This window comes from Anas platyrhynchos, chromosome 15 (genome assembly GCF_047663525.1).
Source record: "Anas platyrhynchos isolate ZD024472 breed Pekin duck chromosome 15, IASCAAS_PekinDuck_T2T, whole genome shotgun sequence".
In the NCBI taxonomy this organism is placed as follows: domain Eukaryota; kingdom Metazoa; phylum Chordata; class Aves; order Anseriformes; family Anatidae; genus Anas; species Anas platyrhynchos.
The window spans coordinates 9,384,494-9,410,317 of record NC_092601.1 but is presented as its reverse complement, the minus strand read 5'-3'; the positions used below and the strand labels follow the sequence as shown (position 1 = coordinate 9,410,317).

General features: G+C 38.2%; 1 protein-coding gene across 14 annotated transcripts in view; it reads right to left on the bottom strand.

The window, feature by feature from the left end:
* KATNIP (katanin interacting protein) overlaps positions 1-25,824 on the bottom strand; it is a 108,984-nt gene that overhangs the window by 42,223 nt on the left and 40,937 nt on the right. For 13 of the 14 annotated variants that reach the window (XR_011803642.1, XR_011803643.1, XR_011803644.1 and 10 more), the window contains 6 exons: positions 23,564-23,701; positions 17,210-18,098; positions 9,475-10,206; positions 7,993-8,201; positions 3,869-3,944; positions 2,066-2,243 (listed from right to left, as the gene is read on the bottom strand). Coding sequence is in view for 10 of the 14 variants with exons in the window: in XM_072023973.1 (XP_071880074.1) it covers positions 2,066-2,243; positions 3,869-3,944; positions 7,993-8,201; positions 9,475-10,206; positions 17,210-18,098; positions 23,564-23,701 (2,222 nt within the window). In the remaining 4 variants the exon portion in view is untranslated. The remainder of the gene's footprint in view (positions 1-2,065; positions 2,244-3,868; positions 3,945-7,992; positions 8,202-9,474; positions 10,207-17,209; positions 18,099-23,563; positions 23,702-25,824) is intronic. The other variant, XM_072023972.1, reaches the window with a different exon arrangement.

Sequence of the window (25,824 nt, the reverse complement as noted above, 5' to 3'; positions counted from 1 at the left end):
AAAAGCCTGCTTTACTCATGAAAACAAGTGCTTTACTAGGTCTTTTTCTGATTTCCACTTACAGATTCCAGGGCTTTATTATGCCTATGTCTATTAAATTAAAGAAGCATAATAATAAAAAAAAAGTAATACATAATCATTGAATTGAAGGCCGGGGTGATAGGGAGGCAGAAGAAAAAATAAAAACATTTCGTTTAGTTGAGTCTGTTGAGGAATAACAGACAAATCCTTATTTTTCCCTGTGTGAACAGGTAGAGAAAAGCTAATTTGGTATCTCTGTACCGAAATGACTGAAGGCAAAGCCCTAAGGCCCAGACGTTATATAACTTACTAACACAGAACTGTGCCTAGCTTAGCATACCTGGCAGTCTGCAGTGTGTTACTGTGTGCAACTATATAATGCAACTATACTGAATCTGAGCTGAATGGCTGATGGATATAGCTCAGAGAAGCAGCAGTCTGTTCACATCTTTCATCATGCTCACAGTTAAGCATATTCCTACTTCGTTTTTAATAAATAAATAAATAATTCTACCAAAGTGATAGTGTTGTCTCATAATAGCACAGGTGTTAGGCTGACTAGGTAAATTTCATTACATTATTTCCTCATCTTGGAATTCCAACTTCCACCACAAACTATGGCATACAAAGAGTGCAAAGGAGAACATGAATTAATTGACCCAGTGTAATTACTTTTGTACACTGCCCTAAGTACCTACTCTACTTAAAAGTGTAATAAATAAGTGGGTACCAGACTTGGCAGTTCCTCACAGAAACAGGTATGTGTAAGGACTCTTTTCACAGAGAAACTGAACCGATGAAAAAGGTGTAAAACTTGGCTTGGTCCTAAATAGTACACAGGACTTGAAATTTTGTAGTTGAAGAGCACTGAAGCCTACTCAAACTCAACATACTTTGCAGAAATATCAAAAGGAAAAAATAAAGCCCCTATTTCTTGTGCTAAAGAAGCCTCTTAAGTAAAAATGGAGTCTGACAAAAAAAAGAAAAAAGAAAAGAAAGAAAAAATGAAATCCTTATACACAGCAGACAGAATATTAAGGGATATCATACTGGAAGCATAGAACAAATCTGTCTCACTAAGCAAGACATTAGAAAGGGGGAGGACTTGAAAAAATGGAAGCCAGCCTGGCTTAGTGGCAGATAAAGAAAGTATTACAAGCCATCTTTCAACAAAAGTCATGATCAAACAAACTAAATCAACAGGATCATAAACTCTGGAAGGGTAAATGTATATTCACAGGCTAAGAAAGGTTATGAAGGCTAGCACGCAAAAGGTACCATAAATAAAATTCCTCAAATACATCAGAGGCAGAAAGCCTGCCAGAAACTCTAGGATCAACAGATGACCAGGCTGTAAAAAAATGCATCCAGAGGTGATAAGATACCTAAGGAAAAGCTAAATTAACTCTTTGTATCTGGGTCCATCATAGAGGAGTCTGGATAGTACCTCCAGAACCTCTTCATCATAAGGGATCTCACAGGAAGATTTCTTAGATCTTTAAACCTATGGAAAAGATTTTTGTACATTTCATAATTTGAGAAAGTTTATTTGCCAATGAATAAAACTTCATTGGAGTTAAACAAAAGCTGCAGTATTAAAGATTAGTATCTACTCCTGCAATTCCCTAATACAACGTCACTCTTCACTAACTTGACGTTTTTCCTTGTAATTATTCAGTAATCCTGCAAAAATATTACTGCATATGCATAGACAAATGCTAATAGAAGGCACATATTTCTGCCTGGAATGTCCTTAGCAGTGATACCAATCAGGCACATTACCTTTTCCCAACTCAAATATTGTCTTTTGGAAACACCTCATTAATTTTTCTGCAACAAACCGTTCCTGGGAAGCTCATGAAATCCAAGAATCAGTAATGAGGGTATGAAAATCGTGTTGGTATTTACATGTGTTAACCTAACAAAAGTTCATATAATTCTGTCATTTTATCCAATTTGATGTAAAGTGCATTTAAAATTGATAAACTCTAAAACTGTTGATTGATAAGAATATTGAGCAGACTCCACCTCTTTCACTACTTACTTTTCTAATGTTCTGGAATCTCCTGTATACTCTGGAAGATCATTCAAGTCTTGGGGTGAAGCAGAAATCTGTTCTGTACTTATTTTTAATGCTTGACCATTCTTTCCTATCACTTCAAGTCCAGTCAGCCCAAGGTAATGAGAATCTCCCCAGTTCATGGTAAAATTCAGTTGCAGGCCTATATAAAAATATACATACAATATACACACATACATAATTACTAGTATGAAGTAAGGCACAAAGACTCCAAAACTGAATAATCAGTGTGAACTGGAAGACACTTTCACTAGTACAGAGCAGTCAAAGACACCAAAAACATAAACATGAAAGATCTGATAGATTTCTTAAAAGCAAAGATAACAGGAAAGCTGGACTGCACAAAGACTTGAAAGTACAAACGTTTTCCAAAACAGAGCACCAATGCAAAATTGCTACTTACAAGCCCTGATCCTCATAAAAGAAAAGAACACCCCCACACTTAAAACACTATTGGATCAGATGATCTTGAATGTCTTTTCCAACCTTAATGATTCTGTGATTCATACCGTGGGTTAATACAGAGTAATTCAAGATAATACAGGTAAGAGCACTGCAGTGTTTATGTAGGCTGTCAGGAGGAGGAAGGCTTCTTTCTCTGGTCTCTCTCCAGCTAGCCAGCAACCCAGCAATTTGCTCTGGGCTGGGTTTGCCACTGCCACTAGTGGCACTAGGGGATCCACTCACTCTCCACATTGTAACCCACTAATGCATTCTAAATTCACCTGCTCACAGCCTGGCATAAATGACTGCTGATAGTCTGCATCTGAGCACATTTCATTCAAGGATCAGGCTCAATTACCATCAGCTAGTCACATAACCTCACAGTTTTCTTTATTTAGGACAGTGTGGCAGATATTACTGCGACACCATCAATGCCACATTGATGCCTGTCCACTTGCCAACAGCTTGAATCCAAGCCATGAATCCTACCATGTATTATCCAACCTCTTTCTTGGGTAGAGACAAGCTACTCCAATCAACTTCTTAACAAGATCTTGTCCAAATGAGAGACTCCATCTACTAATCTCTGAATTATAACCTCACTATCTTTTTCATTGACTTTGAGAAATGGAACAAGAGAAAGGCATCTAAAGTTCACAGATATGAGCCGATCATAGATGTTCATATACAAAGTTTATAGATCTAGATTATACATATAGACAATAGATACATAGCTGAATAACAGTATTGTGGTTATTTTCAGAGAGCATATCACAGTTTGCTAAAGGCATTATGCCAGGCACAAGAACCCAATTTCTCCTCTGCTGGTCAAAGGACCAGGAAATTATACTTCTGGGCCATTCAGAGGTTCACTAGAAAATAATTTAAAGGCCAGAAAGATTTGCTTTTGTGCAGGATAAACAGATCAGGTACTTTCAGTAGGGATGTAACATTCTGGTCTAGTTTTAACTGTAGGCTTTCTATTGTGAATCTGATCTGAGAAATTCAGTCAGTCTAAATAAATATGCGGGATTGGAATAGAATTACTTGGTAATGGACACAGCTATCACAAATCCCATTCAAGGACTACGCAAATGGCTAGTGTTATTTTTGAGATTAAATGCCAGCTGTCACAATATAATGTTCTAAAATCCACAGTAAAAGAAAGCTTCTGTCTTAAATATTCAATTACTCTTCTTTATTCCAGACCAGACATCTGTCACCGTGTGACTCTGACAATTCAGATTCTCCTTGATAACATGTCAGGAGAGTGAGGGGGTAGGTGTGGAGTGGCGTATGCAAGCAGTAAAAGAAAGAACTTACACTTTCCAGTAAATATTCCTGGCTCCTTGGGTATACATTCAGAGGAAGAGTCTGGCAGAATTACTTGCTTTTGTACCTAAAAAGTAAGCCAACAGGTGCAATAAACATGCATTTAAATATACACTTTTAAGACAGTTCATAACATATTTGTTTGTTTTATGTACAGCTTTTTGTGTTTCAGTCTCCCTTTGCCTCACCACTCAGGCTGTTCTGCAAACAATGGAAAACATGCCCCTAAACATGAAAGACCACATGCATCCTTACTAAGTCAAGACAATATGTTTGTTGATGTTGTTAGTGCATTTATGAGATTTCCTAGCGTGGGATGACTTTTCTTGGAGAGGTTGGAATTGATAAGTCACTCTTACTTTCATGCAGGCTGCCATTAGCAAATGATGACATACTGCATTTGCAACACGTAGCATGTGTGTCACAGAGATAAAATGTTTGGATGCAATGTAAGACCTCAAAGTGCCATTGCGTTTTTTCCCTAGAATCAGAGGGCAGAAGAAATGAGCAACCTTACCAAAAGCAGGTGTTTGTTCCTTGACAATACTAATTAATAGTTAACAACACAAATTATCGAGGCTGCCAAGGAATATGCTTTTTCCTCATGGATTAAAAATTTATGGTCTTTATTCTATTGATCACCTACCTTGAAATGAAGATATTTTTCATAAGTACAATCATGGCTGACAGCAAGGGATGAAAAAATAAATCTTTTTCAACCCCAGAAATCAATCCATATCTATTTATTTTATTTTTTAAACAGAAGCTGGATCCAAACTAATGGCTCAATGATCTAGTAACATTATTTTAATTGGTCAATAGGCAATGCAACAAGGTGCATTTCCAGAGAGCATTTCACAAAAACACCTCCTCAAAATCTCTGAGTAAGCTAAGCTGCCGTGGAGGAAATCCTAACTAATTAAACACCTGGTCTGCAAACAGGAATTAACTGTTGGTTTTGACAATTCAGGAAAGTGAAAATCCAGGAAAAACAAACAAAAAAAACCCACAAATGACAAAATTTGCTGATCCTACTGAGGCAATTATGGTAGTAAAGACAAAGGACAACTGCAAAGGTTTGCAGATAGACTTCCTTTCACTGAGTGAGGGTGATAAAATAACATTAACTTAATTGTAGATAAATGTAAAAATGCTATGCAGAAGAGAAACAATCCTGACTTTACATATGAAATATTGGGCTACAAAGTAATAGGAGATCTGAATGAAATCTTGTCATTGTTGTAAGTAGTTCTACAAAAACATCATCTCAAAACTCATTAGTAGTCAAAAAGCCAAATAGGAAATTAGGCGTCTAGACTCATTCTCCATAGTTTCATTCATCATTAGAAGTAGACTTCCTGTCATTCAGAATACACCAACAGGGCTTACATTATGGCTAAAAAATAAAATAAAACAAAATAAAAAAATCAACACTTGTCTCCTACTATTATAGTCAATTTCCATAGTACAACCACTGACATCCCTGATCATCTACATGTGTTCTCAGACAGCAACATACTTCATGTAGCAGCTGATGTCCTTGTGGTAATTACGTAGGTGAAGCTGAATCAGAACTGCACACTATAATACACTCACACAGAACCTACAGAGTATGAAAAAAACCTCTGCTGTTGGAGGGTATTTTCTCACAAAACAGTGACTCCATCTTTGATGTCTCATGCCTTTTCCACAGAACAACTTTCAAAGACCAGCCTGGGAATCAAAATTTGGAACTCTGCTGAATATTAAAACTCCACAGACTCAATAAAGCTAGTGCCTTTATAGAATGCAGAATAGTGCCTAAAAATATTTTTAAAGACACCTTTTACCACCTCTTTTCTCCTCCTTCCCCACTTCTTGGCCACTCAGATCCCTCCATTCCACTGGTGCCTCTATCTTTTTTTTCAGCCTTAGTCTAACGTTCTATTTCAACACTGCCTACGAACATTGTGATACCTCATGGCTAGAACAAAATATTACCCCACATAAGAGTTGCTGGAAAATAAATAAAAAGCAGTAAGTATTACAATGCACCTACACCTGACCGTGTTCTACAGCATCTTCCATGTGAGGAAAAACTAAAGTATGACATCATTCTGGAAAGTAAGATATTTAGAATAGCCGGTGGACAAATCAACGCAATAAAAATTCATGGAGGGACACTAAACACAAAAGTCAATAAAAGTTCTTGTGACACAAACTCCTAAGGGTTGGATGAGTGCTCCAGAAAAACAATCACTGCATTTTTGCTCTGTTCTTACATTCTGCCTTGATATCCACTACTAGTGACTGTCAGAGTTGGCTCAAGTGCACTAGTCACAGGTCTGACCTGCTATAAAAGTTGACATGTTAACTGAAATCATGGAGAAAGAGATGGAAGACAAATGACCATAGATAATATTTGACGAGCATATAGGATGGTTCCATTAAGAGCTTTTAAAAATTCTGTAATCAGCACAGTAAAACACTATCTCAGTCACAGCAAGAAAGGGTCAACAGGCAGAGACTGTTCAAACCCAATATTGGTCTGAACGACAACTCTATGCTGGGGAAGACAAATCATCTAGTAGATTCGTATCATTCTGACAGCATAAGCATCCAGCTTGAAAATCTTCATGGTACTAGCAAATTCTGAATGACAGGGAGATCAATGGTTCAGTCGCAATAGCTTTTGTTATTCTATTGCTGATACAGCATGTTTCGGGGTTAGAAAAGAAATAAGAAAAACATCACAGATGAACAGCAAAATAAAAAGCAGAGGCTCTGAGTAATGACCACGCAGTCCAGGCCTCCTAAGCTTTTGCAATGGAAGAGGTCCTGAGTGAATGCTAACAATGAACAAGTGGATCAATAAAAGTCAGGCGAATTTCAATTTGTGTTCAAGAAATCCTACACTGCATAAGGTATCAGAACAGTTTAAGATACTGAAAGCAAAGATGGAACCAGAATTACCAGTGGCAGTGTTAAGGCCTATTTGTTAAGTTAAGTTATGTTAAGTTATGCCTCTGGTGGCACTGGAGGATTCAAAGGGTTAGAGTTGCTGCCAGTGTCATAACATTTTATGTCCTATAAGCCCCCAGGAGAAGAGGTCAAGGTAGAACAGGCAGGTCTCAACACAGCACGAGGCTCATTAGGAACCATATATTGCTGGGGGCACTTCAGTTGAACCAGCTGGAATTTTGTTTGATTCAGTTTTGGATCTCCTTTTAAATATACAAGAGTTTCCCCTAGCCAACGATGTCCTCATTGGAGAAATAGCAGGTGCTCATGAATATTCTAAGAAGGTGTAAGATCTGATGGAAAGCGGGTCAGAGACTGAATAATACTATCTTAAGCAGAAAATCTTGCAGGATCTTTGCTCAGACACTGGACTGTTGGGCTGGACTGATATGAGGCAAGACTGCAGTGCCTGAAAACACAGTTTTCCTCTAATTAGTAAAATACCTACTGTATGGAATAGTAGGGGAAATTTTTATGCTGTAAAATGGACATAGACCCATGAAGATGCTAGTCAGAATAGAAAAGAGTTAAAAATAAAGTGAGAGAGGGGAAAGGTAAAAAATGCTATTATGGGAGATCCTTCCCACCTCAGTTACTTTATTTGTAGAGGAAGAAATAAAGAAGAGTACACTCTGTATGGAAAACATGGAAAAATCTTTGGTTTGGAGTGACACGGAACAGAGTAAATCATTACAAGACTAAGTGTATGGTCAAAGTCATTGTCAATGGCATAAACCTTCGGGAGTAACTAAATCAAAAAGAAACGCCTCTAATCTCTGCCCAAATAAGTAAAGTAATACAAAATAAGAAAATGAATACACACACACACAATCTAGTATATCCTTCCTTGTAGTCTTCCTAACCAGAGAAAGCAAAAATTGGAGGATCTCCCGTGCTTGAAAAAAAAATGAAATTATTATTATTGTTATTGAGCTGGTGGAAAAAAAAAAAAAAAAAAACACAAAAAAACACAAACAACTACACTTCAAAACAGGCAGATAGCTGTATTAGTTTTTCTGTGGAGATTTATGCCGTAAGGGAAATCAGTGCCTCCTACTTTCATGTCATGTTTCAGAAAGACGTGTCTATAGAATTCTGAATGAAGAGGCCCCTACCTGTTGATTCTCTGTTCTTAATCCTGCTTGTGTGAAAGGTCTTTCATCTCCATCCCCATCAGCAGTTGCTGGCCTCTTTAGTTCTTCTTCATATCTCAGGGAGCTGTCATTTTCTGTTTCTCCATCATACATCTCATCATAGCAGAATACAGCTTCAAGAATATCATCATCAGTAGTGAACAATATAGTATCCCCAAAGTGCTCCGGAGCTGAAGGCAATATATAGAATTAAATACAGAAACCATACAAAAGAATATACAGAGTGATAAAAACTGTCTTCGGTCTTTCTTTTACATTTAAGTTTGCAGTAGTGTTTAAAGATAATATACTGGGAATAGGTACTGACTACTGATATAATAACTATATTCAATTTCTGGGCAACACAACACTGGACAGCAGCCCTGCAGAGAGGGTTCTGGGGGTTTTGGTTGGTAACAGGCTGAATATGAGCCAGCAGTGTGCCCTGGCAGCCAGGAGGGTCAACAGTATCCTGGGGCGCATCAAACACAGCACTGCTAGTCAGTCTGGGGAAGTGATTGTCCTGCTCTACTCTGCGCTGGTGCAGCCTCACCTCGAGTACTGTGTGCAGCTCTGGGCACCACAGTACAAAAAGGATGTGAAACTGTTGGAGAGTGTCCAGAGGAGGGCTACAAAAATAGTGAAGGGCCCAGAGAGGAAGATATAAGAGGAGCGGCTGAGGTCACTTGGTCTGTTCAGCCTGGAAAAGAGGAGGCTGAGGGGAGACCTCATCGCAGTCTACAGCTTCCTCACAAGGGGGAGTGGAGGGACAGGCACCGATCTGTCCCTCCACTATTCTCTTTAGTCACCAGTGATAGGACCCGAGGGAACAGAGTCAAGCTGCAACAGGGGAGGTTCAGGCTGGATATCAGGAAGAGGCTCTTCACAGGGACTCCTCAGGGATGTAGTCACTGCACCAAGCCTGTCAGAGTTTAAGAAGTGTTTGGACTGTGCTCTCTGTCATATGGTCTGATTTTTTGGGCAGACCTGTGTGGTGCCAGGAGTTGGACTCAACGATCCTTATGGGTCCCTTCCAACTTGGGATATTCTATGATTCTATAATTTCTACCTTACACTGCACAGCAGACAAACCTAGAAAACCCAGTCAAATTTCAAGTAGTTATAAAAAGAAAATGAAAAAAAATCTCCAAAAAACTTTTCCAAACTGTGAAGACTACCTGTGAAGACTAAAAACCAGCAACCTGTAAATATTGAAGACTGTTACTGAAATAAGGTCTAGTTGTTAAGACTTTGCTAAGAATAAAAATTAGCTCCATATGTTACTTAAATTCACAGTATCATTGAAGAATGCATTAGTTTTGCATTATATTTTTAAATTAAAAGGACTAAATATTAACAAAGTGCCAATTTGACTTGAAGTGGAAAGTGATAAAAAACAAGACATATGTATTTGTTTATATTATGTTGCTGTTTCCACACAGAAAGTAAGAAATGATAGCATACCTCCAGACAAGGTTCCTGAAGCTTTTGCAATTTCTCCTTTAAAGATGCATTGTTCATTTAACATCATTATAATGTCTTTCACACCTCTGAAAGAGTGTATGCGAGATTTATTATAATTCCAAATCCTAATCATAGCTACTTGACAGGGATTCACAAAGTCAATAAAGATAAAGTGAGGTTTTCCAGGAGTAAATGGTGCTAGCCAAAGATGCATATCATCCTGCGTCAGATTTACCCCATCAATTAGATTGGTTATTACTCTGGGATCTTTGCCATAAGCTGGTAATATATTTATATCAGGTGGTTCAGCTGTTATTTTTGCAATCTGAACAGGCTCTCCTTTAGAACTGAAAACTTCAATTCCATTAAGACCAACATAATGTCTGTCTCCCCATGTTGTTCGAATGTCTATTACTAAGTGCTGCCCATAAGGTAAAACAGGGATTTTAAAATCACTTCCATCATGTGCCTCCACTGAATTTTCTTCTTGCCTTTTTGATAGTGTTTGTACTCCCTCTTTTTTCATTAGATGATATTCTCCAGTCCGGTTGATCTTCTGCTGATGGAGAAATTCATCAAAGATATCCCCTTGAAAATCCATGTTAGAGATGCGGCCACGATGGGAATAATTAAACTTTACCAAGGAGTTCCAGGACTCCTGCAGGGTATTTTCTTGTTCATTGTGCCACTTTGCTCTAGAGGTGGCTATGTCCTTGATAGAAAAGTCTTCATCTGAAAATAACATTATGTATGAATTTAATGTATTGACAAGACTAGAAGCAAATGACTACAGCACACTTTCTAGAATTATGCTGGTTATATTCACATTCCCCAAGTGAAATTCTGGTATATTAGCACTTTCATATTGCTTCCCTGTTTAAAAGGCTATGTCACAATTTCCCTTTCCACTTAGACATAATGAAAACAATTGAAGAGCAGAGCGCATGCCAACATACCAAAATATAAGTTTTAGACTTAAATTCTTGACTCAACACACAAAATTTGCATAATGATGAATTTCTTTAATTTAAGATCTTGGCCAAAACCCTTTGGAAAAAAAAACATGCAGAAAGTGCACAGTGTTAACTATACCCTACCTGCCATTACCACACTCCACATTTCATATTAGATTTGGAAAATGCAGATAGACAACATGATACAAGTAAACACAAAATGTGCAGACTGACAGAAGGCAAAATTAATCAATAAGACAGAGGCTTTTAGACAGCTTCTCTTCATAGTATTTCTGCAAGCACAAAGTCCATTCAATCTTTGCTGGTGGCAGTGTCCAAGTGCCTAACTTTTACTTTTTGAGAGCTATTGAACCTCAGGCTGCAATGGACAGGCTGTACTTGCATTAAGCAGTGACCTACTAGTTGATTCAAGGACTTTACTCAGTGATACTTAATGGGTGGCCATCACAAGGTATCATCCTCTGCATTTCTGCGGAAGACCTTTCATACTGTTGGACAGAGTTGAGTTTCCAAAGCATTACAGGGGAAAAAAAAAAAAGTGCTTCCTATTTCAGCAAAACAGGCTGAAATAAGTTGGTGAGAAATTCCAATGGAATGGGTAGGGCAGGCATGATAAAAACAGAAGCAGAATTATTTGTACAGCTACTGGAAGATGACATAGCTTCTCTACTGCAGATGCATACTTATCTGTGGATGGAAATTAAAATTCTACAAATATAGCATTTTAAGATAAACTCATGAAGCATCAATCCAGCATTTTTTGTGTAGTGGGTTAACCTCCGTTCTGTTATTACTGCCTGTAAATTTCAAACATGCTAAACTTTGAGTTTAAAATATTAGAAACTTAAGCTGTAATTAATGTGCACTTCCTAAATGGAAAGAACTGACTTCTTACTCAAGGATTTCTTAAGCTTTGTATCACAAGGTAACAAATCCAAAAGCTAACTCCTGCTGAAAACATACTGCCAAAATGATAAGTTATTGCACGTGAGTGCATCGAATAATGTGGATTAACCTGAAGAGATCACTTGACTGTTCATTTCTGCATTCTACCCAGTGTCTACCTTGTCTGCCTACGCCTCTAAACTGGCTGCTGCCTTTCACCATCACTAGTGAAATGGTCAGGGCTGGGAGGCTAGACTATGCAGCAAGTGTAACTGGCACAGCAAAAACAAAACGTAATTAAAAGGACTTCACATGGTTTCCTTCTACCTCCTCTGAATGCATAGTTTTTCTGTAAATCGTAAATATAGTTCAGAGCAGGTGGATGGTTTCTTACACATTTATAACCCCTTGTATATTTATACAGCACCAAAGAAATGCTATGCTCTTAGTGAAAATCTTCAACACAAGATTTAACAGTTTACCAGAAACTTACATTTTTCCTCCACTTAGACAGAAAAGAAGTCTGTAACAACCTTGACATATGAAGCTAAAAATACTTCTGAGAAACCATCAGAATGATGGCTGGAAAGATACTAACCTAAAGCATACTCTTTAGTGGGCCCTGAAGGGAGAAAAAAATTAAAACTGCTGCTTGGATTTGGCAAGGTAATTCTTTTAAATTTAGCATCAGATCTACGTAACTACAGATCCTCCTCTTCCTTTCTGCTTTTGCCACTGTCTTCTATATTCTACCTTTAACTACAACTTCTGTTGCCACCATCCTCTTGCATAGGATCTGTCTTTCATGCAGGTTTCCTCAATTCCTAACTGCCCAAGTCACTGCATGGTATCAGCAACCAGGGCCTCGATGTCCTTGTAGTGAGGGGCTGAAAGCTGAACACAGCACTTGAGGTACTGGTGGGGCCTCACCAGAGCAGAGCACAGGGGGACCTCCCTGCTCCTGCTGACTACACTGTTCCTGATACAAGCCATTCCTGATGCTGCTGGCCTTCTTGGCCACCTAGGCACTCTGCTGGCTCATGTTCAGGTGCGCACTGACCAACACCCCCAGCTCCTTTTCTTCTGCACAGCTTTGCATCCACTCTGCCCCAAGCCTGTAGCGCTGCATGGGGTTGTTGTGGCTAAAGTGCAGGACCCAGCACTTAGCCATGTTGAACCTTTCTTTCCCAGTAAAATGAGGATTTTTGACTCTGCCACCTGTCAGTCTTGACGGGTCAGGACAAATGAGACCTAAACCAGTACCCCTGGAAAAGGGAAGTCATGGCTGGGAATTGAGTATCCCTGCTAGCAAAGCTTGCACCTCGAGCAGCACAGGTGGCATAAGAACAACAGTAATCCTACAGATTGGCCCAGGTCATTTTCCAAATGGGCAAACAGAAATAATACCTGGACCTTACATATTGACAAAGAATAAGCAATGGAGTGAAGGATACAGGCTTCTCTGGATGAAAAGTCTTTGCAAGGTTATCCAAAGTAAATGCAGAACCCACCAGGACTGGCAAAAGGAACTGACAGGGTGCCATGTCTAAGGGGGGTGTAAATTAAACCATTAAACTTACAGTGCCCAAAGCAACTACAAATAATTAAACAGCAAAGAGGGAAAGAGTCTTCAGTCACATGCATTTAAAGAACAGTGATGAGAAAAGAAGTAGATTCCGTGTACAAAGAGGATGAGGTGAATGTTGCTTTCTATGCAGATGAGACCCAAACACTCCTCTCCCTGGCCAGCCAGAGGGGGATAACGATGAAGCATTGCATGGGAATACAATGGGGGCAGCATGCAAGAGGAGCTGTGTGGGAGTGAAGCAAGCTCTCCTTGTGGTCATGCTGGGGAGCGGCTTAATTTCCAGCTCAACATGATTAAGAGCAGATGATAACAAAGATTTTCAAAAAAGCTGTCACTTCTATATTTTCTTCAAATAAATGGAGAAAAGCAAACGTAGTACCAAACAATTACAGGCCCATGGGCTAGATTTTAGTTCTGTACAATGTCCTTGAGTGGATACTAAAACAAATGGTTATCAAGAATAAATGCCAATTGCAATAAAATGCAAAATAATGTTTTCCCAAAAGACTACTTAAGACTAATTTTTAATTTTGGTTTTGGAATCACTGGGAAATAAGTAATGTTCCTAGCCTATCTATAGCCAATAATCTTTTACACCAGGGACAACTGAGATAAAAATAAGAACTTGAAAGCAGATGGGAAACTACCTGAAAGAGGGTTGTGTTCCATATACATAGGCATAAAAGCCTGGAGACCAACCTGTCTGCTCTTCTCCATCCCGCATGGGAAATACAAATAGGAAACAAATTTCAGAGTAGTATTTCAGAGAACATAAGTTATTTACAAATCACTTCCTTGTTCAAATCATTGTCCCTGTGTATACTCGTGGGATGGGTGATCCCAAAGAGTACTTCCCAGATTCTTACAATTTACCTGAATAAGATACCGCATATTTATTTAACACTTGAAAATGCCAAAGCTTGAAATTTTCAAGATAGGCATGTACAGAAGAGTATTTGATATCAGTTGGCCTTCCCTGTTTTTGATTTTTTTCCCTTTTGTTTTCTTCCCCACCCTCCCTTTTTTTTTTTTTTTAAATGGTAAGTACTCTAAGCAATACAGAGATTACAACTCCAAAGCACTTCTAGAAGAGTGCAATAGGAGTGATTTTCAATGGGAGGTTAACAGGTTTTTTAGCTACATTAAAGAGTGACAGCAGGAGAAGTGGAGCTCTGGAAAGAAAGCAGAGGATAACTCGAAAGCACAGGTCAATGGCTGAAGACTTACAGGATCTGGTATTCCTTTTAGCATCTAAAATTTATTATTTTTATTGGAGCCTTGTGCAACTATCGTGGTACTTCTGTCATCAACTCTGCATGTAGCTAAAGAACACTTGCAGGTGTTACAGACACATTCCCAGCCTCCTGCATGCCTGAGAGGATTGTATGACGGATGCTATCCCAGAGCCCAGAAATAACAACACATTCAGCATTCATCTCCCCTGTGGGTTTAAGAGGAATGTCTTGAATCACCAAGCCTTGTGTCCTGCTTCTGCCAGCAATGCACACCATGCAATTCCTCTAGTAACTTCAGTAAAATACATTTTGGGACATTAGCTTGGAAAAAAACATCTTTCCTCTTCTCTTCTCTGTTGTATTAATCTCATTTCTATTCCCAGCAGCTATAAATAGCAATCATATTTCCATGCTGCAATCACACGCTTCGTTTCCCAAATCATTCTAAATGCTCTCTTCTGTTCCACTTCATAATCAGCTTTCCTGAAAATGGATGATCAGAACCACAGTTTTCCAATTGAAGTCTCACAAGTGCCTGCACTGAGATAGTAACGTTTCCCTAACTAACAGAAATGCCTCTGCTGATACATCCTCAGAGTGCATTGCTGTAATCATGCCTGCATCGCACTAGCATTTCATAGTCAGTGTGTGATCAACTACTCAGCCAAGATCCTCCTCTTCCTCAGTCATTTGCAACTGATGATTACTCAGCTTGCAACTTAAGTTTCTCTTATTAGTCCCCAAATGACCTTGCAAGCAGTTTGTACTACTGAATTGCATTCTACTGCTGTCGCTCCAGTCCTCAAGTTCATCTTTCTGTTCTTCAATCCTCTTAACTTTTAATACCCCAAATTATACGTTATATGCAAGTTTTGTCAGCATACTTTCATCATTTGCTATGAACACTGAAGCAGTTACCAAAGATAAAACTGTATGCTTTAATAGCAACAGTAACTCAAGCCAAGTATGCATGTATGTGCTATTTCTAATTTCTGTTGTTCTCATTATTCTTCATTTAAAGACCAAAGATGAGCTGTGACGCTGCATATGGGCTTCTGCAGAGTCCCCTTTGTCACATAATTCTATTGGAAACAGCAGTTGTCCCAGCTCTGTAAAAATTTAAATTCTCCACTGTTAGGGAAAGACGTAAAACTGTTTCCCTATTGTTAATGCTCACTCAGTTACACTTTGAAAATGACTTCACCTTGCACAGTATAGAGAGAATGAAAATTGTAAAATGTGTTTTTCTCTGGGACAACCATGTATTGGGAGTTATATTGTCAATTTTTCAGTTTTAAGCTCCGGGTAACAACCTGCTCTGAGCAAGGTTAGAGGACATCCTACAAGAATCATGATAACCCTCATCTCTAAATTCTGGCCATTCTTGTAACTGAAAAGAAAGCATTAAGGTGGGATTTGTTTACAATTTCAGTAATGTTGACAAGTTTTAAAACTCACAAGTCTCACAAGAGGGCTATTCATATGCATACCATAAAATACAAACTATATGTAGCCAAGTTAATGGTGCTGTAAGATCCCTGGTTTGCTTCTCAGCATTGGTTTTCTATTTATTTTATGCATGCATCAAAACAAAGGTTCAAAGAGAACACAATGCAGGAAGAAGCTTCAAACGCCATATTGTGATCTGGTCAAATCTCTTGCTTTTAATATAGAGAAATCGCTTATTCTGTATTGTTACGAAACCTCTGTTAAATGATATATTTTATGTGCTTCCATTACAAGTAGGTTTTAACTTCTTAACTTAATGCAAAATCTGATTTAGAGGATTTATATAAGATAAAATATATTCCAGAATTAGATGAATAGCACTGCAACAAAGAAGAGAGATTTAGGCCTACCAAATATAGAGTGCATTATACGGCTTGTGGATTGGCCTGCATATAATATACTTACTCAGACTTCCACATGACACTTTTGTCACAGAGAGAAATCTGAGAATTTAGGAACATAAGCTTAGTTAAAACACTGAGATCAAGAACATAAATAAACAAACAGATCATTTTTCCTTTTTTAATCCCCTTCTTTAAATACAAAACTGAGCCAAACTGCAAACAGGAAAATACAGCTCTTTCTTTTGAAAGTCATTTAAAAAAAATCTACCTGTTTTCTGCTTACACAGTAAAAGAAAAAATTGAAAAGGCAGTTTTGAAAGTTAGATTTGAAAGTATAGACTAAGTGCTTATAATATTCTTTTTTTTCTGGGGGGGGGGGGGGGGGGGGGCGGGGAGGAGGAGAGCGAATTTTACAGTGTGGATAAAGTGACAACCACATTATAAACTGCCTTTTGAGTGGAAAAAAAAACGTTTTTCTTTGCAAAGCTTGATCTGGAGTTACAATTATACAAATCCTCTCTCAGAATTGCCTTTTTAGTCTTTAAATAGTATTAAACCCCAAAAAAATCCATATCTGTGGGCACTTAATTCTATTGGTTCTGCAAGGATGTCTGGCCTAACACGCGCTCATTTAAGTAAGGATAAACAGGCACCTTGTTAGTCTATTTTAAGGCACTTACTGGGTTTATATCATTACCTGAGATAAATAAACACTCATAAGGATTGCTAGGAAAGGCAATCTTCTAATGCAGCTTTAAAAAACACTGTGCTCAGACTCCATGGGCAAGACAATTTCAGGTAGGTCAGGCCTCACTGCCAAATCAAACAGGTAACAGCTGCCTCCCAATAAGGCTCAAGGCGATCTTATCAATATGTATAAATACCTGATGGGAGTGAATAAAGACAAAAGAGCCAGATTCTTTTCAGTGGTGACCAGTGAAAGAATAGCAGGCAATGAGCACAAGTTGTAATCTATGAAACTCAATCTGAGCACAAGAAAATGCTTTTGCAGTGAGGATGGTTCAATACTAAACCACCCAGCCAGGCACCGTTCTGGACAAGCTGGTTTAGCTGACTCTGCTTGAGCAGGGAGGCTGACTATGTAATGCCAAGAGATCCCTTCCAACCAGTGATTCTGTGCTTCTGTGAAATGAAGAAAATATCAGCCCTTGCACTGAAGTTATTATTGTGAGATCTTACCTTTGGGTGCCGAATCATCTTCTTTAATGTTTACAGTGTTTAATCCCTGCTTTCTTACACTTCTCCTTCCACTTGTAGGGTACTCTAAGCTGCTGCAATGTTTGTTAGAAAACTCCTCTGAAATGTCTAAGCCAACACCATCATCCTTTCTGGCTAGCACTTCTACTCTTTCATCTCCATTTGTATTTCTGCTTCTGGATCTTCCCAGCCCATTTCTCTGACATTTGACATCGTCATTAGTCCTATCTGAAAAGTTTGTCATGATTACATCTGACTTTGTTTGAAACCTCGTGCCTAAATCATGTTCTGTAGCAAGCCAGGAAGGCTTCTGCTTACTGGAAACATCTTGATTATTCTCTGCTACTTGGGAAGATGGCCGTAACCAAGAAGGAAGTCCACCTGTAGAATCAGACAATTTTCTTCCTGTTAGCTTTTCCATTTGCTCACTCAAAGAAAGTTCATCATCAGATTGAATGTGCTCAATAACTTCTCGTGCTGGTGCATTTTCTTTGGTATCTTTTATGCAAATGTGAGATGGGAACACGTTTAGATCATTCTCTAACTCAGTCAAATTTTCCTTAGTAAAGCTAATTGAGTTCACCTTATCCTCAATGTGATTTTCTTCTGGTGGAGATTTCCTGTTTACTGAAGTACAGTTTGACTGTAAGCATGTGAATTGCAGGTCGAGTTTCTTGTCTGTGGCTGCAGCTGCATTTATTTCTTTCCTTTCACTTGAAGGATAGGTAGCAATATCTTGCTTGCAATCTGTAAGGTCAATTGTAGTGCTATGGTCAGCGATGAGATCTCCAGAGGCTCTCTCTAATTCACCATCAAATACAAGGTTCTCATCAACATATAATTTCACCTTCTTTGCTCCAACATCAAGGTCCTGGAAAAATAAAAGCATGGAGATTTCCATCAAGGTGTTCAAACATTAGGTACCACTCTTCTGGAACTCTGACAACAGATGAAAACAATGAAAACCCCATATCAGCAACATGCTTTTAAGTACTTTTTAAATGAAAACATCACATAAGTGAAAACTACAGTGGAATATTTAAGATTTTATTTAAAAGGACCAACAGATCTTCTAGACATTACTATGAACCTTTTTGGCTGAAACCTAGGAAATAAATGCTTATATATTTAGAAAACCTTGAGCTAAGACACCTAAATTAAGTATATTTATATTTTATCAGGATGTAAATTCCAGAGGCAGATTTGGCTTCAGCACCTTTAAGATTCATGGCTTACTTGACATGTATGTTACACAGCAAACAGCCTGTCACATTAAGGGGTGTTACTGATTAACTGTTAGGGGTCTGGTTGGATTCAGGGTCCTGAACTATCACAGTCACAGATACACCAATAATGTAACATGCCCTTGCTCTAGTCACGTTCAATGAGAACTATCACAACTAGGAACAACGCAATTAAGTGCAATTTATTACAGTGACAGGTACACAGGTTCTTTGGATTGCCGGCAATAATTTACAGCATAGGCAGCTCTGGAAGCAGCTCTGCAGAGAAGCACCTGTGGGATCAACAGCAAGTCAGGCACAGTCAGCAGTGTGCCTCTGTGACCACAAAGGCCAACTGCACTCTGCACTGCCAGCTCTGCAGGAAGTGGTAACTCCTAACTCGTGATACTCCATCTGAAAAACAGAATATTGTCATCCCCTTTCATCCTATCCCTCTCCAAGAGAAGTGCTGGCAAACTGGGGAGAGCTGAGCAAAGGCCCACTACCACGGCTGGGACTTGATCACACGGCTTCAGAGGCTGAGGGAGTGAGTTTGGCCAGTACAGAGGAAAGAAGGTAGAATGGGGATCATATCATAGCTTCTCCTGCCCACAAGGCTTCTTATCTCAGAGGATGACCAGAGAAAGACATGAAGCCAGAGATGCAGACTGTATCGAGAAGGGTTTCAGTCTTAAATATAACAAAACAGATTCTTCTCAAAAGAGTGATTTATCTTTGCACGTTACACAGAGAGGTGGTATAACCTCTATCTTGGAGACTTTCAAAACTCAGCTTGACAAAGCCTAGAGCAACCAGATTTGGCTTCATAGTCAGCCCTGCTCTGAGCAGGATACAGGGCTTACAGACCCACTCTCATTCAGCCTAAGTCTTTTTGTAAATCCATGTGGAAGCATGGAAAGGTTCCCTCAGGCCCTACAGCCATTCAGCACCAGAACTGCAACAGGCATGCTAGCACAGCACATCACTGTCTGTTGAAAGATGGACATTTCCCCATGAATCCAAAAGACTGATCCTGTTCAGTTTGCAATCCATTTTAAAAACAGGACTGATGCTGGTTTTAACATACAAAGTTTTACATAATTTGCCTATTGGATTTCAAAATATAAACTCTCTTAATATAATAAGATAAAATTCAACATGCACACAGGAAGAACAGCTCCCTGATAAAAACTAATTCAACAAGCTAGGAGCCTTCCACACAGAGGAAAAGATAATGAAAAACGAAAAAAATCAGCACAACTATTTTGAATTAAGATTTATAGACCCTTGTCCCATCTGACAGATGACTACAGAGCTTCACATTATATTGGTGGAGTCCAGGCTAAATAAACTAAAATTAATTACACAAATAGTAGCTGAGTTGGCAACTCGTTGTCAAGCGATACTGTGGATACTATAAGTTTGCAGAGGATCAAGGAAGACCAACTGAATTAATGGCAGAGAAATCCATTGCAGGTTACTGAAGACAACAATAACAAAAAAAAAAAAAATCACATTTGCCCTAGTAAGTCTCCAAGATGAAAATTGCTTCTAAGCTGAGACAGTATCAGGAAGAATTATCCTGTACTTTTGCCTTTAATCTTACTCAAGTTATGCTTACTATATTTTCTTGCCTACTGCTGAAGACAGGCTACTGGCTAGATGGACCTTTGATCTGATGCAATACAGCAGGGTTTACAGTTTGTAATATACTTTTGTGATAGAGACATAGCAGGATTGCAGACTGAACTCTTCAGATCAAATACAGAAATGACAACCTGTATAGTGATTGTAATTTGGAATACTATTTTTTTAATTATTATGATTTTTCTAGTCTCAGTTGCTAACACAGCATGTTTATTATGGTGTTTCTATGTTTTCACATTCACCCACATACAAGCTGTCTGTCTACCCCTAATACCTTCTAAGTCACTGATATAACCAACATCCAACAGATTTGATAGAACAGATGTTCTCAAACATGACGGAACCCCGCAGTTTGCGAGAGGTAACTGTCTAAAGGAGACAGGAAAAAAAAATGAGAACCTATACTGAAAAGAAGGTGAGAATAACACAGTTTCAGGAATTTGGGACAACAGTGGCTGATCAACTATTTTGTCAGCAAATTTTTCTCAATCTGTCACAAAACAGACTGTTTGCTTGTTTCATCAACCAAAGATACAGGGCAGAGCATCTTGTGAGTCAACTTGCAGTCAACCAAGGAGAGTTTGTGCAGAGGCAACTGGAGTTAGGATATTGTAATATGCACCTACAGAGAGAAAAATTGAAGATGCAGGCAAACAAGAAAACTACAGTGGGGGAAGAGGAGGGGGAAGCAAGATGGGTCAGGAAGGAATTCAAAAAAGAAAAAAAAAAAGGAGAGAGAGAGCCTTCGTTAACTTCTCAGAGAATAGCTGTAAACCCAGTTTAACTAGTCATAAAGTCATGGCTGCCTGCATTACTCTTAAAGTATCATAAAGCTCTGGATGTCTGTAATGATGCATTTGGTCATAAAATGATTTCTTTTTTTCCCCTTGAGCCATAGGGGACACCGCTAGATTAATCTAACTGGGGATCAAATCATTGTAATTATATGTATAAAAAACTAACTACATGGCTTTGCCTGAAATTATGATGGGAAAGACCATCAAGATGCTCCGGTAACGTTATTTTCCAAATGTTTGTATGTCTGGACAAGTAATTTCCCCTTTAAATGGTACAGATATTGGATATACACAGTTGAATTTGGGATAACTCTAACACTTCTACAGAATATGTTAGCTTTTATTACAGTTTTGAATATTCAAACATTAGTCCTGTGTTTTTACTTGAGAACAGATATAACCTGCATGGAACCACAGAAATATACATGTGCATTTTGGAAAGAATTTGTCAAATTCAGCTTTTAAATTAAAATCTGCAACAGCTTAAGAACAGAACATATTGGAATGAGTCCCCCCCATTTTGTGAAAACAGTTTTATGGTTCCTCAATATTCTTTCTTGGCTTTCAACTTCAGCCCCAACAGAGCACCTGCTGGCATAGTGCTTTCCAATAAAGCAACAGAGAGTATATTTCTGGACATTTCAATGGTATCTGTCAGGAAGGACAAAGCTTTGAACTGGAGACACTTTTCTGAGAATTATAGCTGTACAGAAAACAACATTGCCTCTGCCTGACTTCTCAAATAAAAGTGAAAAAGGAGGAGCAATAAGTCAAAAACAAGAAGGAAAAAGTATTTCTATTAACCTAACTCTGTGGGAACAAAACTCCAGATTAGCCAGGAACTGCAAAACCGCAACTGTACAGACAATGCACCCCAGTCCAGCGAATTGGGTGAAAAAAAATCTCCAACTCAAGAGAATGGACATTAAATATACACAAGGATGAATAATCACTTGAAAGATTATCCAGTTGGAAAGCATCTAAAACATCCATGCATTTAAGTATTAATTCCATTCACAGATTTGTGAAGCCATACCACAGTCACTACATAGAATTCTATGAAAAGGGCTTTAAAAGTATCAAGTAACAATTCAAATTCAAGGCCAGAGAAAGTATTTACGTGTTTGACAAACTTGAGAAAAAAAATGGGCATCCTTACTCTTGATCTGTTTTCACAGATTCAACATGAACACATTTTTCACAGACCTCATCTGAAGTAAATAAAGAAGGCAAAGTGAAGCATTCTCTGAGACTTTCTTTGTAATGCACTAAACCAATGAATACATGACAATAATCTGACCTGGTTTTTAGAGCTTCCTTCAGACAGTTTTTTCCTACTTTCAGAATCAAAAGCTAAAACTCAAATATTTTCAAAAATCCATAAGTACTGGTCTGAATTAGTCTTTTATCTATTTGAAGAAGTACATGGGTGCCTCTCGCTTATGTGTTTTCTGAGGGAAAGAAGGTTAGAACAGTTAAAACAAATAAATACAGCTCTGGATTTATGTTAACAGGAAGAAAATTGTTAGCTAATTGTATTTTTGTTTCTGATCCTTCTCAGACAAAATGTCCTCATGACATAGTTAGGTAGAACTGCTTTGATTATTCCTTCACATTAAGAATAATGAGCTCGTGTATACTGCTGGACTGCAACTGAAATCTGAAATCCATGGAATTACAATCCTAATGGATTTTACAGTTCGCCTCATAGCAGTTTATTAAAAAAAAGTCTTGCAACACACAAATATGTTTATGTGTATTTCCCATATATTCTATAGGTTTGGTAACAAACCATAGTATTACCTCCAAAAGCAGCAATCCCTTTCACACCCTAACTATGACGGAACATTCTATAGCCTACATTTTAATAGAAAAAAGCTATTAAGATTCCAGAAAATACGTATAAATCACATGATAACAAACTTGTTTAAGCTGTTCACTCCACAGCCACTTCCATACATATAAGTTACCACGTGTGCTTATATAAGAACATGGATGAGAGGAAGATCACAGGGATAAAGTCTCTTATTTATAAAATAGAACAGCAAATCCTCTTTCATCCAGTACCTGGGATTTTTTTTTCCTCAACACTTCAGTGTACAAACAAGAATAATTTCCATGGTGACATTCAAACACACAAACAAGAGACCATCTGTCATCAGATGTCTCTCTTGTAACACTAGATTACAAATTATATTACGTACATGCAGTTAGTATATTTTTAATTAAAGTAACAAAACAAAAATTGAACACCAGTCACCTTGTTTATACCTACACACATGAGAAATCCAACATTTATTTACATATTGTAATAAAGCAACCCAGAGCCCTGAATATTAAGATGCACTTACCTTTGTATATTTATTTCTCACCACGGTAAAAGATCACCTGACAGAATGTGCAAGCCTTTTGCTAGGTCTTTTGAGATTTGTAACAGCTTTCATAGCAAATGCTAACTGTGCCTATGAAAATGTTCATGTTTACATTGCTACAACTTACAATCAACAACAGAAGAAAAAATCTGCAGTAAACATGGGCCTCTCCTCGCTCTGCATTTCACTAGAGAAAACGTTATCTATTTTTATTTCATACTTTTGGAAAGAAAATTAAACTGAGTTTCTATAGGAAAAGTAGAGCATGCATAGAGGAGTTGAGAAAAGACTACTTACACTAATTGTGCTGTTGTAATTCCAAATCTTGATCTTGGATATACCAAAGTCACGTGACCGGGTGGGGTTGCGGATAACAAAGTAAAGTTGGATGGGAGGATGGAAAGGGCACATCCAAAGGAAGCATTCCTTTGTCGTCTAAAAACATATACAATCAGACTGTCACCAGTACACCTTCTTCCAAAGCAGGATATTTAATTAACTCACCACCCCACAGGAAAAAAATCAATTGGAAAAGTAACCGTTTAATAAGACCTGTTACGTTAAGAGCAAAACCTTAACCTTATTTTCAAACAGTAAATCCAACTCTCCTCCCTGTAAGACAGCTCTCAACCTGACTATTAGATAAAGGTCATCTGCTTGCCTTCCCAAGTGAGACATCTGCATGCTCATGAATGACAGGCAGTCTGCCATGCTTTGGAACTGCAGGGTCAAAGCAAGTCCAGTTTATTTTAATCAAATTAATCAGCTTTGCTGGCACTAGAGAGGATCACTGAGCACAATGGACACTGCATAATCATTTCACAATTTCTTAAAGTGCTTGTGCTCCTGTTTACCATCTAAGGAGGGGAAACATCGAATTTATTTCACTCCCTTTATTTTAATCAGGATTTGCAGATAATTAATTTCACTTGCAGATATATTTCTTAGAGCTATATTTGATTTTTTTTTTTTTTTTTTTTAAGATAAAATAGAAATCTCCAACATCGATTTTACAGACAACTGACAATAAAGATAGTTTAAATACCAAAGTATGCCTAATTCTGGGCACTGTTCAAGAGTGCTATTTGTACATGTTTAGAAACAGAAAAAGGATGTGTGGCAGTTCAGAAAGAAGCAAGGAATAAAGAGTTTCAAAATCAAAACTTTAAATGTTAATATACAGGACATCAAATGTTACCCCAAAACAGAGAAGAATAAGGGCAACATGTAAACATACATGTAAACAACATTTCAGTGACCTGAGATGAGCCGGTAAATTACCTCCCTTCCTAGTTTCAATAATCCATAGTGCATACAGTCACACAGCAGGTACACAAAGCCAATATTTTTCCACATCCTTTCACTAAGAACTGAGCCTTTCAGTTTTCCCTATAGATGGTAAATAAAACCTTCCTCTTGAGTAATTTAAATATGTCTGATGATGCTAAGGACAGATCTCTGCCTGCCTGCTGAACAAACAGAACCAGTTCTCAGAGTGGTCATCTACCTGTTCAAAGTTCTGATGGTTTATGTCATCTCTGCCCCAGAGACCTCTCAACAAGCTTTGGGACATCATTGTTACTTTGAATGCATTTGGGGCATAACAACTATACAAACACCAGAAGGGCTTATTCCTTTTTACATTAAAAAGGAAAGAAAGTCTATTGACATTGAACAATATCCCTCAAACCAGTGAAAAGCCAATTCCAGGATCAATTTCAAGGCTACATCATATTATTTGAGTCATATTGTGAACAAGCATGATCAAAAAAAGAATAATGATTCTCCAACAGCTGACAACATGTGATGAAGGTCTTCTCCAGACCTCAGACCTCTTAAGTGAGAACCTGATGGCCTAGAAATCAGTAGGTTCTCTGGGTGTACTGATATAGAGCCAGAGTTACTTTAACAGGCAGACAGCAGACTCAGAGCCAAAACAGACTCTGGAGAGACCCATTTGTACTTCTATCCAGAAGCTCTGTAAAGGCTGCAGATCTTCCAAACAACAGGAGAAATAATCAGCCTGGCTCCGATATGTTGTCTTGAGTGAGACGCAACTGTGGACATAGTATTGTTTGTCAGTAGAATGAGCATACTCATTTCAAAGAACTGACATCAGAACTTCAAGATACATTAATGAATCCATGCCAAAACTCAGTCTGTGGGGGACACTCATGCTTTATAACATTACACATTAGGTACTCTGCTCTGGAGTCTAGAGTTACCATCTTTGGCATTAACGCTGAAGAAATCTAGCCCCAAAGTTCTTTGAACTGTCAGGGTGAACCTGATATGCCAGGAGTACTCGTTATATTTGAGCAGAATCAAAGCAAAAAGTGAGAGCAGGAACCTTTGTCTTTAGATTTTCTGAGAGATTGGCCTCTGATACATTGCTTTATGGGGGCACTGAAGGTATGCCCGATGCAAAGGAAAGGAAGGCTTGAGCCTTGAGGAAATTAACAATTTAAAGGACTATGTTACACTGTTATCAGTTAAAAATAAAACATCATGGCTTAAGAATAATGGGATATGTGAATATATGAAAAATGCTGTGTGAT